The sequence below is a fragment of the Musca domestica genome, unplaced genomic scaffold (assembly GCF_030504385.1).
Source record: "Musca domestica strain aabys unplaced genomic scaffold, Musca_domestica.polishedcontigs.V.1.1 13, whole genome shotgun sequence".
Taxonomy (NCBI): Eukaryota; Metazoa; Arthropoda; class Insecta; order Diptera; family Muscidae; genus Musca; species Musca domestica.
In genome coordinates, this window is record NW_026712172.1 from 542,197 (window position 1) to 556,213 (window position 14,017).

At 34.7% G+C, this 14,017-nt stretch overlaps 1 protein-coding gene across 1 annotated transcript in view; it reads left to right on the plus strand.

Moving 5' to 3' along the window:
- The first annotated feature begins 1,683 nt into the window (after positions 1-1,683).
- Positions 1,684-14,017, plus strand: part of LOC101890560 (structural maintenance of chromosomes protein 3) — a 254,949-nt gene continuing 242,615 nt past the window's right edge. The window contains exon 1 of the mRNA XM_059118472.1: positions 1,684-2,599. Within this exon, the coding sequence (XP_058974455.1) occupies positions 2,440-2,599 (160 nt within the window). The 5' untranslated portion in view covers positions 1,684-2,439. The remainder of the gene's footprint in view (positions 2,600-14,017) is intronic.

A 14,017-nucleotide genomic window follows, 5' to 3' on the forward strand; every position in this document is an offset into this window, starting at 1 on the left:
GAAGCCGCTCGAGCATTACTTCAAATCAAAGTTGAAGAATTTGATGAAAAATGCAGGTCAATTAACCTACACTTCAATCCAGGCAAAACTCACGTCGTTCATTTTAATAGAAAAAGTCGTGACTTCACAATAAATTGCAATGATACGTATATCAACCAGGTCCGAAAAATCAAATTCTTAGGATTGTTCGTAGACGCGAACAACTCGGCTAAGCATCATTTTGATCAAACCCTCTTTGAGGTAAATGGGAAGTGTCAGTTCTTAAGGACGCTTAGTGGTTGTAGTTTCGGAATTGACCCTGTCAAAGCGCTAACACTGTAAGAAGCCTGGTGAGATCTTAGATAGAATATGGTTCGGCAGCATTGGCTAATGCCAGTAAAACTAGCTTGGATCAAGTCAAAAGATGTTATAACAATCACTTCAGAAAATCGTTGGGTCTTATCAGGTCAACTCCTGTTAACATCATTTATCAGCTGGCAGCTGAACTCCCACCTAAATGGCGGTTCGAGCTTACAGCGGCAAAAGAACTTGTTAAATCATTTGCATTTGAACTGCCTATTAAAAAGACTATTTTGTCAGCTAGGCAACCTATAAACACAAGCGTATTCCAAGTCTACGACAAATACAGAGATATCCGGACTAACATTCAACCATTGCACACAACAACTGCCTTGATTTTCAACATTACAATATACAAGTATTTCTTTGATGGTACGGTTGCTAGAAGTCACTTGCAAATCAAGAAATTATTTCATCTCTATTGAATAAAAAACTATCAGCTGCAGAATGCAATAATTTTGAAATAATCTTCACTGATGGATCTGTTATGGATTCTTGGACAGGTGCCGCTTTCATTCATCAAAACTCGGGCACAGTATTCGCCTTCTATGAAGAAAAACAGCTGTCTTCAATGTCCGCTGAATTATTGGCTATTATCAAAGCAATTGAATTTGCTATAATCAACAACTTTATGAAAGTGGCAATATTTTCTGACAGCTTAAGTGCGTTGCAAGCTACTAATCATAGGAATTACTTAGTACACAGGGTGTGGTTGTTGGCTTCAGATTTCGGTGGTGCTGTCGATCTTCATTATATTCCTGGACACTCCAACATCAGATTGAATGAAATGGTTGATCAGGCAGCCAAAAGGGCGTAGGAAATTGGTTCTCGTTGGATTTTGTCTTGGCCAATAGCTGATGCCATCGCAAAAATAAATGGTGACCTTTGGAAAGAATGGGATGAAAATTATCAAGCCGAAGCAGCCAGAAGTAGTTCTCTTTTCTACAACATGTTTCAAAAGTTTCAAGAAAAACATGGTTCCATAATTCTACTGGATCTCCTATAAAATGTGAACAAATAAATAGAATTCTTAGCGGACATTGCTTCTGCCCTGAAACGCTAGCAAAAATGAATGTTATACCATCCTCGTTATGCGAATCTCGCCATGTCGATAAAAATTCATCTCACATCCATATTTGTATGTCCCATGGCAGAAGAATATTCTTCTACCATGGTATGTCCCAAATACAACAACGAACGAGGAAAAATATACGAACTCAGTGGTGTAAACATAATTGACGAATTTCTCAAAAGCAATGGCCTCTGCAAGCTATCCATTCTTAGTGAATTTCTGGACTCCATCAACTATCAGCTGTAAACAACTAGCATTTGTGTGGCGTTTTGAGGCCAAATAATAGGTGTGTCTGGTTACCCTAAAGTTTGTAACAATTGTTACAAATTGTTACTGGAAGTCGTCTGTTAACCCAAAAGTTCTGCAAAAGAGAGCGGTTGGAGAGAGAAATTTTGACAGTTCTTTCAGTGAGAGTTTGCAAATTCTTGCTGGAAAAATTTCTTCTTGCAATCACTTGCAACTCTTCTTCTTCTCATTCAACGACATTCAATCAGATGTTTTCTATTGTTTGTTTATTTATTTTTGTGCTTTCAATTTGAAAATATTTTTTTGGAATTAGCAAGACTAATAGTTTTTGGAGAACAACTTTACAAAATGTGAAAAACGTAAATGTTAACATGTAATAAGAAAATAAAAGACTATTTCCAACATTTTTATTTAAAAAACCTGTAAAATTAGTATTGCTTCCTTTGTTTTAATTCTCCTTATGGGGGACAAATTGGTTTGTTTTGACAAATCAGCTGATTAGTTGCAAGCTTCTGCAGGAATACCGTCTGTTTACTTTTCGCATTTTTCTTGCAAAAGAGAATAAAACTACCTTACTCTCTCAGAAAGAAGTTACTGGACAATTCCTGCTGGAAAAGTAACCAGACACACCTAATGCTTCTACCTCCAACTAGGCAGAAGTAACGAATAAACCGGAAAAAGTGTTGAAAGTAGTTGCATTCAGCCTGATAATTACATTGCATGCGTGCAATTGTAATACTAATATTGTGTTAAGTAAATTATTTGAATGCTATATAATAGAAATGGAGGCTGCAAAAAAACTGTCCCGTAGTGAACTCCTCAAATCGATCGACATTGTTGTTCATAACATATCAACTGAGGAAAAGAATAGGATCCTACCTGAGAATATTGAAGTCCTTTGTAAAACAGTATTGTGTACATACGAACATTTTTCGCTTTATGGTAATTCAAAAATTGTGGATGAATACAACTTAAATTATAAGGTTAATTCAATATTGTTGCCCAAAATATTTCGTAAAATAGAAGATGAAATGTACTCATTTCATAACGCAGTAATTATAGATAATTTAATGCAAGTTTTCGACAGAAATATAAAAGTAAGTTCTTACGTTGTAATGAATTGTAGTAAGGAGAAAACAATTTTGTATTTAATCATTACACGCCTATTTGCATTACGGCCGTCTGAATTTCATTTAGCATTAAAAAGAGTGCTACTTAATGTGAAATTCAACATATTGGGATATCTCTTTTGTGAAACTCGACAGAGTGTTTGCTACGAAAAATGTGTGATTTTAGAAGAAGAAATTTGTAATTTAATTAGCAGAAAAAATGAAAAGAGTGTCGTTAACTTTATGAATTCAATGTTCACTTGTATTTCGAATTCCTTTAAAGGGAAATTGCTATACCAAAAGTGCTTGGAGAATAGGATTTTTCACAAAAGTATGCTGACATTTTTTTATATGAAGCTAAACGGTTTAGGACTGGCAGAATTTGGAAGTATGTTGGATGAATATAACTTGCAAGATCTTTTATATACATGTGTTTATACTATTAGAACTAAACGTATATCGGACATAAAACTATCGGAATTTTCCAAATTAAGACAATATATTGATTTAATTTTTTAATACTTCAGTATTTCATTACATTGTAAAATTATTACGAGATAAAATTAAAAGTACAATACAATTATTTTTTTTTTTTTTTTTTTGTTTTGTTACTAATGCTAGTCGGAGTCATTTGTGTTAAAATGGAAACAAAATATTTAACGATTAAACATAAATATAAGCGTAAACATAATGGTAATTGCTCATTAGAGGCATTTAACTATGAAGGCTATCGATTTTTATTTATTTATATTAGCTTTTTCCATAATTGTATTTCCCTATATTAATAAAATATTTTTTTGTAATAAAATTGAAAATAAAATCGTCATATTTTTTATTTTTATAGCATGTTGAATCGACTACTTTGTAAGAATGTGAGTTGCTGAGATAGAAAACTGCATCATTGAAAAATATATTGGACGTCGACGATAACGCCACTTTTAGTGCATCTTTAGTTTATTAGATTAGAACTAAATTAAAAGTTTTCTTTTTGTACCATTTGCAATTGATCTGTTCAGTAATTGTGCAAGACATGATTTCGCTCGGATTTGTTCTTTCGTGTTTTTATCAAATTAAATCAGTCAATCATGGTAGATGTAACAGGTAACCGCATCGGCGAATTGCTACAACAAAACAACTTTTGTGGTACCCTCAAATGTCAAAATTGGCATCTAAGGCGAAAAACATGCATTCGCCATGATATTTAAAGTTTGCGGCAAACTTGTTTCAACCAATCAGAAACGAAGTGTTTGTTTACATTTTATGTTTTGTGTGGAGATTAAGCCAAGTAATAATACGACTCTCGGGGACCATTGTAACAGTCCCAAGGTGATAGTAAGCCCCCGAAATATTTATACAACCCCACAACTGTAATATCTTCTACGTCATCGTCAAATACCACTAATATTCCAGCAAATGTTGGTAACCGGAGGTTACACCAACTACAACACAGGGCACAACAGAAGCAAGTGTTGCCGATATCGCCACCAGTAAAATCCCTCTTGGTAGCAGAGCCGATGCAAATTCCCCAAACCATACAAAGAGTTTTCACGACCACAGCGAGGGGGAAGAGCTGGTGCTAGTAGAAGTTTGGATAAGACCAACAGAGTCATAGCTCTCGGGATTGACGGTATATCTTATTGCAAATGGAGCATTTTTTCATTTTTTTTTTTTTACTTTTTTTCTGGTAATTCACCCTAAACTTGCTCTTAGATTTTGCAATATCAGAAAAAAATATTTTTAGTGAAGAAGACATAAACAAACTTTGTTTTTGTGTTGCTTTTATTTAGGGCGAATCAGCATTACAACTTGTCTTTACATTTAAAGGTGCCGTCAGCTGGAGCGATGCGACTACCTAGTAGATCTACCTTGCACTCAACAAAGAAAAATCAAAACGGATCGTACTTATCCGAGATTATTGTATCTCTAAGAACATGTCCAACCATGGTAGAAGTACCAGGTAGTGCCATAGGCGAAAATTACAACAAAGCAACTTTTATGCAAACTTGACGTCAAAATTGTAAGCGAAGCTAATTTATTCGACATATAAAATTTGAGCAAATTTATTTTTTGCCAATCAGAACATTGTATTTTGAAATATAAACAATTACGTTTTCTTTTTTTAGAATTGTAAACATTTTAATTTTGCATGGTTACTTAATTGCCACAGAAGATTTTAGCGAACTCGATCAACGCTGTGTGTATCATGTTATTAATTTTTTATCAAACTCCAGATACTAACGTGCATGGATATCTTGAGATCATTGAAAAATTGTTTTAAACTCCTTTCTTGTAGATCAGTTATCAAGTGTTTTGTGTTGTGAATTTAGGCTTAACCTTTGTAACAAAATTCTGGACGGCTGGACAAATTCATTTCCAATTTTGGCTAGTTACCATTCGAATAAAGCGTATTTGGTGCATACGCAATTTTCACTGGTTCTGCGATATTACATAAACATCAATGGAAAGTCTTTGGAGGTTTTTGAATGCTATCCGTGGATTCGAGGATCTTTGCATCTGTAGAAACAGGTTACATCTCAAAATGTTGTGTAAACATTGAAGCTTGGATTTTACAAATATTGAAACGGTAAACAATTTCATTTGGGACCCGCATCAAAATTCCAAATGCGTCTGTATCAAACAGTAAAGGTACTTACAAAGAACTAGAATAAACGTGGGAGTGTTACGTTGTTCTTAACATCAATCATTGTCATTTTTGTTCCTTCAATTGGACATATTATAAATTTACCTCTGTCTAGACAACGTTTAGTTGATCTACATCGAATAGCAATGTGACCAAGACGACCAGTTTTTACAAAGGAAACTAACAAAAACATAACTGTATAGGAGAAGCAAAAAACTTTTTTAGATGAAAACAATAAACATGTCAAATGAAGACACATGTATATTTGAAGAGTTATGTTAGATACTTCTTTTTGACTTTTGTTTTTGTGAAACACAATAAGACGTATCTACAATAAATAGATTTAAGCAATGATTATTTTGGCATTAAGAAAGTAATTGATCTAATATTTGGTTAAACAAAAATTAAGTTTGTTGATTAAAGTAAGGTTTGCAATAAGGATTTTAAATTAAAGGTTGTTCATTATTAATATAATTTGTTATACATATATTCGTAAGTTAGTTCAATTACATATTTTTATTAACTATTTAAATACTTTTATTATTTAATTTGTCAATATTAATTTGTCAATTATGAACTAACAAACTACATTTTAAAACTACTTTTGAAATGGAGTATTGTCATAGAAAGAATGACAGTCTGAAGGGAGTAATTTTCAGATCCTGTAGATGTTGCAATTTTTTAAATAAAATTGTATTCCGATTGCATTTCGATTTATTATATAAAATATTTAAACCGCATAATGTTTATAGTTCTATGAACACATCTGACAGTTCGATTCTTAAACGTTAGAAATTTGTCAATTAATGTTCGTTTTGTTGTATCTACTAAATAAGGAAGATTTCTAATTTCAGTTTCTAACGTTTCAGTTGTTTGCGGAAGAATCTCTAAAAATCTCTAACATGGCCGTGTTTTGATCTCAGAGTGCATGAAAAGGCAGACCTACACCGATTTTCTCGATTAACTCTCAGTAGAGCTGCAAAACTATCGATAGATATATTTTTTGAGGACTATCGGTGGGGTTTTCACTATCGATACTATCGGCAAATTTGAAAAAGGTAGTTTGTATGTCTTTTTCAAAAATTTTTATATTTTAAAACAAATAAGTAATAGCATGTTTCCATTGGAAACCGAACAACGTTGTTCGCTCTCAGAATTAGGTACACGAATTAACCCGTTCATACGGCACGATTCGTAATTCATAGTAAAATGATTCCTTTTTTCAAAATTTTGTTTTTTGATCTTAATGGGAATTTATACTAAAATACATTAAATTCTTACTAATATGAATAGAAGAAATGATTATTTTTCTCCCAAAGATTTAATATAACATTAATTTTATAATTTTCATTCACGTCTCCAACTTTTTGTGTTAATGTTGACATTTTGAAAATATTTTTGTATTTTTCTATTTTTAAATTCTGCTGGAGAGACACTTGTCAAACATTTTGAAAATATTGCCTCTTTTGTTTCCTGTTTTCTGTGGTAATTTCAACTCGTGGACAAAATGCGTACCTCGGATGAGAGAGAAAACAAAATTTACTTCCGTCTGAATGTACATACGCTATTCTACATTGTAGTTTTCATTAATAAATTTCAGTCTTCCCAAAATTTTTCAAAATTTCATTAAATTTTTCTATTTTCAATTTTTAAATGTCATAATTAATATTTTCAATAAATGCTCTCATTTGTTAGGGGTGGGACATATTTTTTCGTTGTTCTGAGAGTGATTTGATTTGAACAATGTACAAATATGAGTGTTTGCTCAGGATATTTTGTGTGAAGAATTAAATACTTTTTTCATAGTTAAGGGTCAAACAACGAATAGAGAGCGAATAAAGTGCAGTGGAAACGCCACATAAGCAACTACCTCGCTACGAACCATGGTAGAAGAATATAGGTAGACGCCTCGACACAGCTGCTGGGACAATGAACTGTCAAACCAATTTTGGAATTGAAAATGTTGAATGAAAAATTATTTAAATATGCAAAAATTATTGAAAAACACGAATTATAATAACCTCCGAATGACGTAGTATAAGAAAACATATAAAAATCTTCTTATATTTGAAAAAACATTTAAATTTTTACGATAGCCGGCGTTAAGTACGGACGCGTTTTATTTTTCGTTGCTAATGAAAGGTGTTTTTTTCACAAGCAAAGCAAAATAAATAATATAAAAGCAAACAGTACGCTATTAAATAATCTCAGGAAATATAATCTAAAAAAAACCTGCTAAAAAAATCCTTTTTATTAAGAATTTTTGCAAAATAGTTTTTTTTTCTACTTTATCCTCTTTTTCCCCAAGCACATAAATCGGTTTGTTATAGTGTTAACAACAACAAGTGTATGTCACTCTCTCATACGGAAGAGAGAAATGTAAGTGAGAACGGGCAAAACGTATACCTTAAGTTGACGTCGACAGATTTCAGCTCAACCGCGCCAAAACGCCACGAAAGCTGGTATCTTACAGCTAAACCCCAAAGCCGTTCTAAGTCGGCATCGCCGAGAGTTTTTCATGACAAAAACTTGCCAGGTGAGACTACTCCCAACGAAACAACAGAAATGTCATATAAACAAAACAATGTAAACACGCCCAAAATAAATTCTATAAAGGTGCTATCACACGATGCGATTGTACATCAAGAAACTATCGCTTCAAGTAAGCATGCGTCTCTTGAAAAAAACAAGAAGCAAAACATAGTTCCTCCAGGCATGGACCGATATGTCTTAGTAACAAAGCGTAAGGCTAGTTCTAGAACTCCAACCAAGGAACCAAAAGCTAAAACCCCAAAGTCTATAAACAATGACCGCAACAACAGATTCTCAATTCTCGGCTCGAATAACGAGACTGATGAAATGATACAACCGGTTAGATCCCAAAAACCTCCCCCACTATATCTTCGCGAAGAAACTACAAACAATCTTGTGAACAAACTCTCCCAAATATTGGGTAAACCTAATTTTCACGTGGTATCTCTTAAGAGAGGAAATCTCCAAGAGACGAAAATACAAACCTATACTGAGTCGCATTATAAGGACCTAGTTCGTGCTCTGGATTCTGAGAAGAAGAATTATTACACCTATCAGATTAAGAGCTCAAAAGGACTAGTCGTCGTCATTAAAGGCCTTCATAGTTCTACACCCATAGAGGACATAAAAGATGCTCTCGCAGCAGAAGGATTCGAAACAAAGTCTATCATCAACATTTTCAATAAAGATAAAATTCCGCAACCTATGTTTAAAGTAGAACTAACATACGAATCTTCGCAACTAAAGAAAAAGGGACAATTTCATCCAATTTATAGCCTTAGGCTTCTTTGTAATCGCGGTGTGAAAATTGAAGAACCTCAAAAAAGAAAAGGCCAACCTCAATGTACAAACTGCCAAGAGTATGGGCATACCAAAACGTATTGTAAATTGCTATCGGTTTGTGTTACTTGTGGTGACCTCCACAAATCATCGGAATGTCCACATCCCAAAACTGACCCAAGCGTCAAAAAGTGCAGCAATTGCGGTGGAAATCATACTGCAAACTACAGAGGATGTCCTGTATATATCCACTTAACAAAATCTAGCTTAGCCACAAAAAAGCCTACAAGCTACCGGGTACGGGAAAATCCACAATTTAATATCAAAACAGCTGAGTTCCCCGAGCTAAACAAGAGGAATGAAACCACCGCTCCTAATTACAATCCCCCCTCACAGAATATGCAATACTTATATTCTGATACTTTGAGAAATGACTCACCCAACTATAAAAATTCAAATATAGAATCATCTATCGAAAAACTAATCGTCACCATGAATTCTTTTATGACAAGTATGCAAAGCATGATGCAAGATATTGTGAGAAATCAATCTATGATTATGCAAATAGTTTTAAAACAAAAATAGATAAAATTCGAATCTGTTTTTGGAACGCAAACGGCTTAAGCCAACATAAACACGAGGTCGAAAACTTTATTCACTCACTCAACATACACATTTTACTGGTATCTGAAACTCATTTCACTTCTAGAAACTGTTTTAGAATAAACGGTTACAGTACATACGACACTAAACACCCTAGTGGGAGAGCTTGCGGTGGCACTGCGGTGATAATTTCTAATAAAATTCAGCATTACCCCATGCCAGAATATAAGTTTGACCACCTACAAGCTACAACAGTTGCACTATCTTCAACGAATACAGCTATATCTGCAATATATTGTCCTCCGAGACATAGTATAAGCAAAGATGAATTCGCACACTTTTTCTCATCTCTTGGTAGTAGATTCATTGCAGCTGGAGATTATAATGCCAAACACACCTTCTGGGGATCTAGACTTATTACACCCAGAGGTAGACAGCTTTTAAACTCCATTTCGTCCGCTAAACTGGACGTGTTATCTACTGGCCAGCCTACTTACTGGCCTTCAGACCTGCAAAAACGTCCTGACTTAATTGACTTTGCGGTAACAAAGAATATTAAGAGGGAACAAATGTCCGTGGTACCCTCGTTTGACTTGTCGTCAGACCATTCCCCAACTATAATAACATTAAATGATGTTCAACTCGCAACTTCCCCGGATTATCTACCAAATAAATATACAAACTGGATGAAGTACAAAAAATATGTCAGTACACATGTGAATTCTAACACTCCTCTAAAGTCCGGAGAAGAAATTGACAATGCAGTTAAAATATTTACTTCGATAGTCAACACCGCTGTCAATGTTGCCACTCCCACTAAATTTTCAAAACTAGAAAATAATTCCCATAATCCATCGACCATTCGAAAACTCGTGTCTGATAAAAGGAAGGCCAGAAGAGAATGGCAGAAGCACCGATCACCTAGGTTTCGGGAAAAACTAAAAGAATGTGAAAAACTCTTACAACAAGCACTCAGATTAAATGAAGAGCGAAACCTAAAAATATTCCTAAATAACCTGGATCCCACAGAGAGAACTGACTACAGCTTATGGAAAGCCACAAAAAACTTGAGAAGACCTATCGCCCACGAATCTCCAATTCGCCTAGAAAATGGGACTTGGGCAAGATCTACAGAAGAAAAAGTAAACGCATTTGCCGAACATCTTGAATCTGTATTTACCCCAAATCCCGGACCATCGACAGTTGTTCAACCTTTAATTGACGACATTGTTCCGAATCCAATACGATTTTCTCTAAAAGAAATCGAAAGTTCTATAGCCTCGATAAAACTAAAAAAATCCCCGGGTAAAGATAGAATTACTCCAAACATGCTCAAGAAATTACCAACACCGGCCGTTAAATTATTGTTATTTATATTTAACAGCATTCTTCGAGTAGGGTACTTCCCGTCTGTATGGAAAGAATCTGAAATAGTAATGATTCCGAAACCTGGAAAAGATCCAACGCAGGTAAAATCGTATAGACCCATCAGTCTTCTATCTATACTCTCAAAGCTGTTCGAAACAACTTTACTAAGGAAGTTAACTCCCCATATTACAAATAGCAGTATTATCCCAGACCACCAATTCGGCTTCCGTAAGAACCACAGTACTATTGAGCAAGTGCACCGCATAGTCACAAACATTAGAATGGCATTCGAAAGGAAGGAGTACTGCTCGGCGCTATTTATAGACATTTCCCAAGCGTTTGACAGAGTCTGGCATCTTGGAATTCTATACAAAATTTGTGAAACTCTACCTAAAAACACTCATAAACTTTTTTGTAGTTATTTGTCAAATCGTACGTTTGTTGTTAAATCGAAAGACATACTTTCAAATTCGAGAAAAATATTGGCTGGCGTCCCACAGGGTAGTATCTTAGGACCAATTCTGTACGTGTTATTTACTGCCGATATGCCCACAACCAATGAAACTCTAACCTCAACGTTTGCTGATGATACTGCTTTCATTAGCATACACAAGGATCCTCTGATTGCGTCGGAAAAACTACAATACCATGTATATCTTCTCGAAAATTGGCTGACAAAATGGAGAATATCGGTAAATGCTAGCAAGTGCATACATGTTACTTTTGCTCTAAGACGTGAACTTTGCCCCACGATAAAAATCTTTAATACTCAAGTTCCACAGAAAGATACCGTAAAATATCTCGGAATGCACCTGGACCGAAGACTTACATGGAAGCAACACATCGATGCAAAAATCACACAAATTAAACTAAAAAAGGCCAATCTTGAGTGGTTAATTGGTATACGTTCTTCTATTAAATTAGAATATAAAGTCCTATTATATAAGACTATAATAAAGCCAATTTGGACGTATGGCATACAGCTCTGGGGTACAGCTAGTACCTCTAACGTAAGTAAACTACAAAGAAGACAGTCGAATATTCTTCGATCTATTACAGGTGCACCATGGTACATAAGGAACGCAAACATCCACAAGGACCTAAATATACTTACTGTTGAAGAAGAAATAAAGAAGCTTTGCCGCAGGTACTTAAACAAACTATCCGAGCACCCAAATAACTTGGCCCGCCAACTCCTACTATTCGGAGGCCACGATAGACTGCGCAGACGTGACACTCTTTCTATCATATAGTTTATTCTTTTGTCTTACGCTCTCATTATTTTCAGCTCCTGTCTGGCCAATTGAACGTCGCCCACTTTTATACTTCTGCAGGTAGTAGTATGCTAAATTGGAAGCTGCTTCTGTGAAGAAATCGAAAAGACTATTACTGTAGTCCGCGGGAAGATTAGTGAAGAAATCGATAAGACTATTACTGTAGTCCGCGGGATGATTAGATATAACTGTATCTAAACAAAGCAACATTATATCCGTAAGACTATTTCTGTAGTCCACGATTCACTTAGATATATCTGTATCTAAACTAATCTTAACTACCTATCCAATCAATTCACGGATATAACTGTATCCACAAGCCCACAAAATAACACACATCTATATTATAAAAAAAAACAATAATAATTAAAGCATGAAAAAAATATGGGGTGATTGTATTGACAACCTCCCTATAAAAATATTAGTATATAAGATATGAAACCTTATTGTTATTTTCATTAAATATATGAAAGATTCAATAAATTAAACAATTAAACAAAAAAAAAAAAAATTTTTTTTGACATATCAATGTTTCCAAGCGTTGATGCATCTACCTGTATTCTTTTACCATGCTACGAACTAACCATCGACGGCGAACCAACAGTGAGAGTTGGAGAAATAAATAATTGTTATTTAGGGTATTATTGTTATTGCAATTACAAGACAAACAGACCAACGAAAATGACCCAACAGTGTGTGTTGGGGCGAGGTACGTTTGTATGTTAATTAGAAAAAGCGGCACTTACAATGTGGTGATTTTATTCTCGAATTGGTGAGATGTAAAAGAGATCACTCGACAATGCAGAAATGTATGGGGAATATTGCAATAACCGAACATAAAATTATGCACACTACAGCGGTAGATTATTTTTTTAACAAATATATATTTTTTTGGGATAAATTTGAATTATTAGATTAATTTAAATTTAAATTAATCTGGAAATTCGATTATTTCTCGATAAAGTGGAAAATAATGGGAATTTGCCTCGATTTAGGAGAATTTGTTATATATATTTTTTGCAAAACTAAATTGTTGTGGACTGTGTGTTCAAATATACCGAGAATTAGGGTACAACAAAGGCGACCAGTACAAAACAAAAACTAACAATTTCCACTTGTTTTTTCAAAAAAAAAAAAAAAAAAAAAAAAACAACACTCTAAGATCACAATAACAAATTTCACGGAACTTACGTACCTTTTTTGATGTTGATGATGATGAAAAAGATGATGTTGATGCGGTGTTGCGATTAATGAGGGGGGATGTATATTTTGGAGTTGATTCCTTTGCAAAGAAATAACAAAAAACGGCAATTAATATCCAGGCCAGCTTCTCAACTTGGCAAATACGGCTCGATGTGACCAAAATGTTTTGTAGAGCAATGGGGGAAAAGAAACAATAAGAAAAATAAAACAAATTGAATTAATTTCTTTTCTAGCTCAATTTGCTGGTTTATTGAATTGCTTTGTAATGTTTTTTCAACACTAAAGTTACCTCTTTTTAATATGGTGACAGTGGCCGAGATGGGTTTTGCTTCAAAGACTAATGACAAGTAAACGCAATGGTTCTGAGTAACCGCTGAGGGTCTCATGTCGTTTACTACTACATATGCAAACTACTTCCAATGAGAGCATGTGGAACAAGGTGAGGTTACCGATAACAACCAATGCCCAGCGTCGATCCGCTCACTACGGTCTCCGCCAGGGGAGTTGTAGAGGAAATGCCATTGCGCCAATCAGCATCCGTGATTGATCGAGCAAGGGAAGTTGAGTATATAACTTATACAACCATGGTAGATATTATTTCCCAATAATTGACTGGGCGTTTACCACAACTGGGGTAGACTTTGCTGGTCTTTTTGTTTGTTTTTGTATTTGTTTGCTTTTCGACCAGGGTCATTCATTTGGAGGCCGTATCGGATTTGTCTACTGCTAATTTACAGGCCGCATTACATCGATTTATTGTTCGTGATAATGGCACACATTCTGTAGGAGCTTCTTGCGAAATTCGCAATGATTTCATTCAGTTCCTTCGGGATAGCTCTGAATTAGCCAC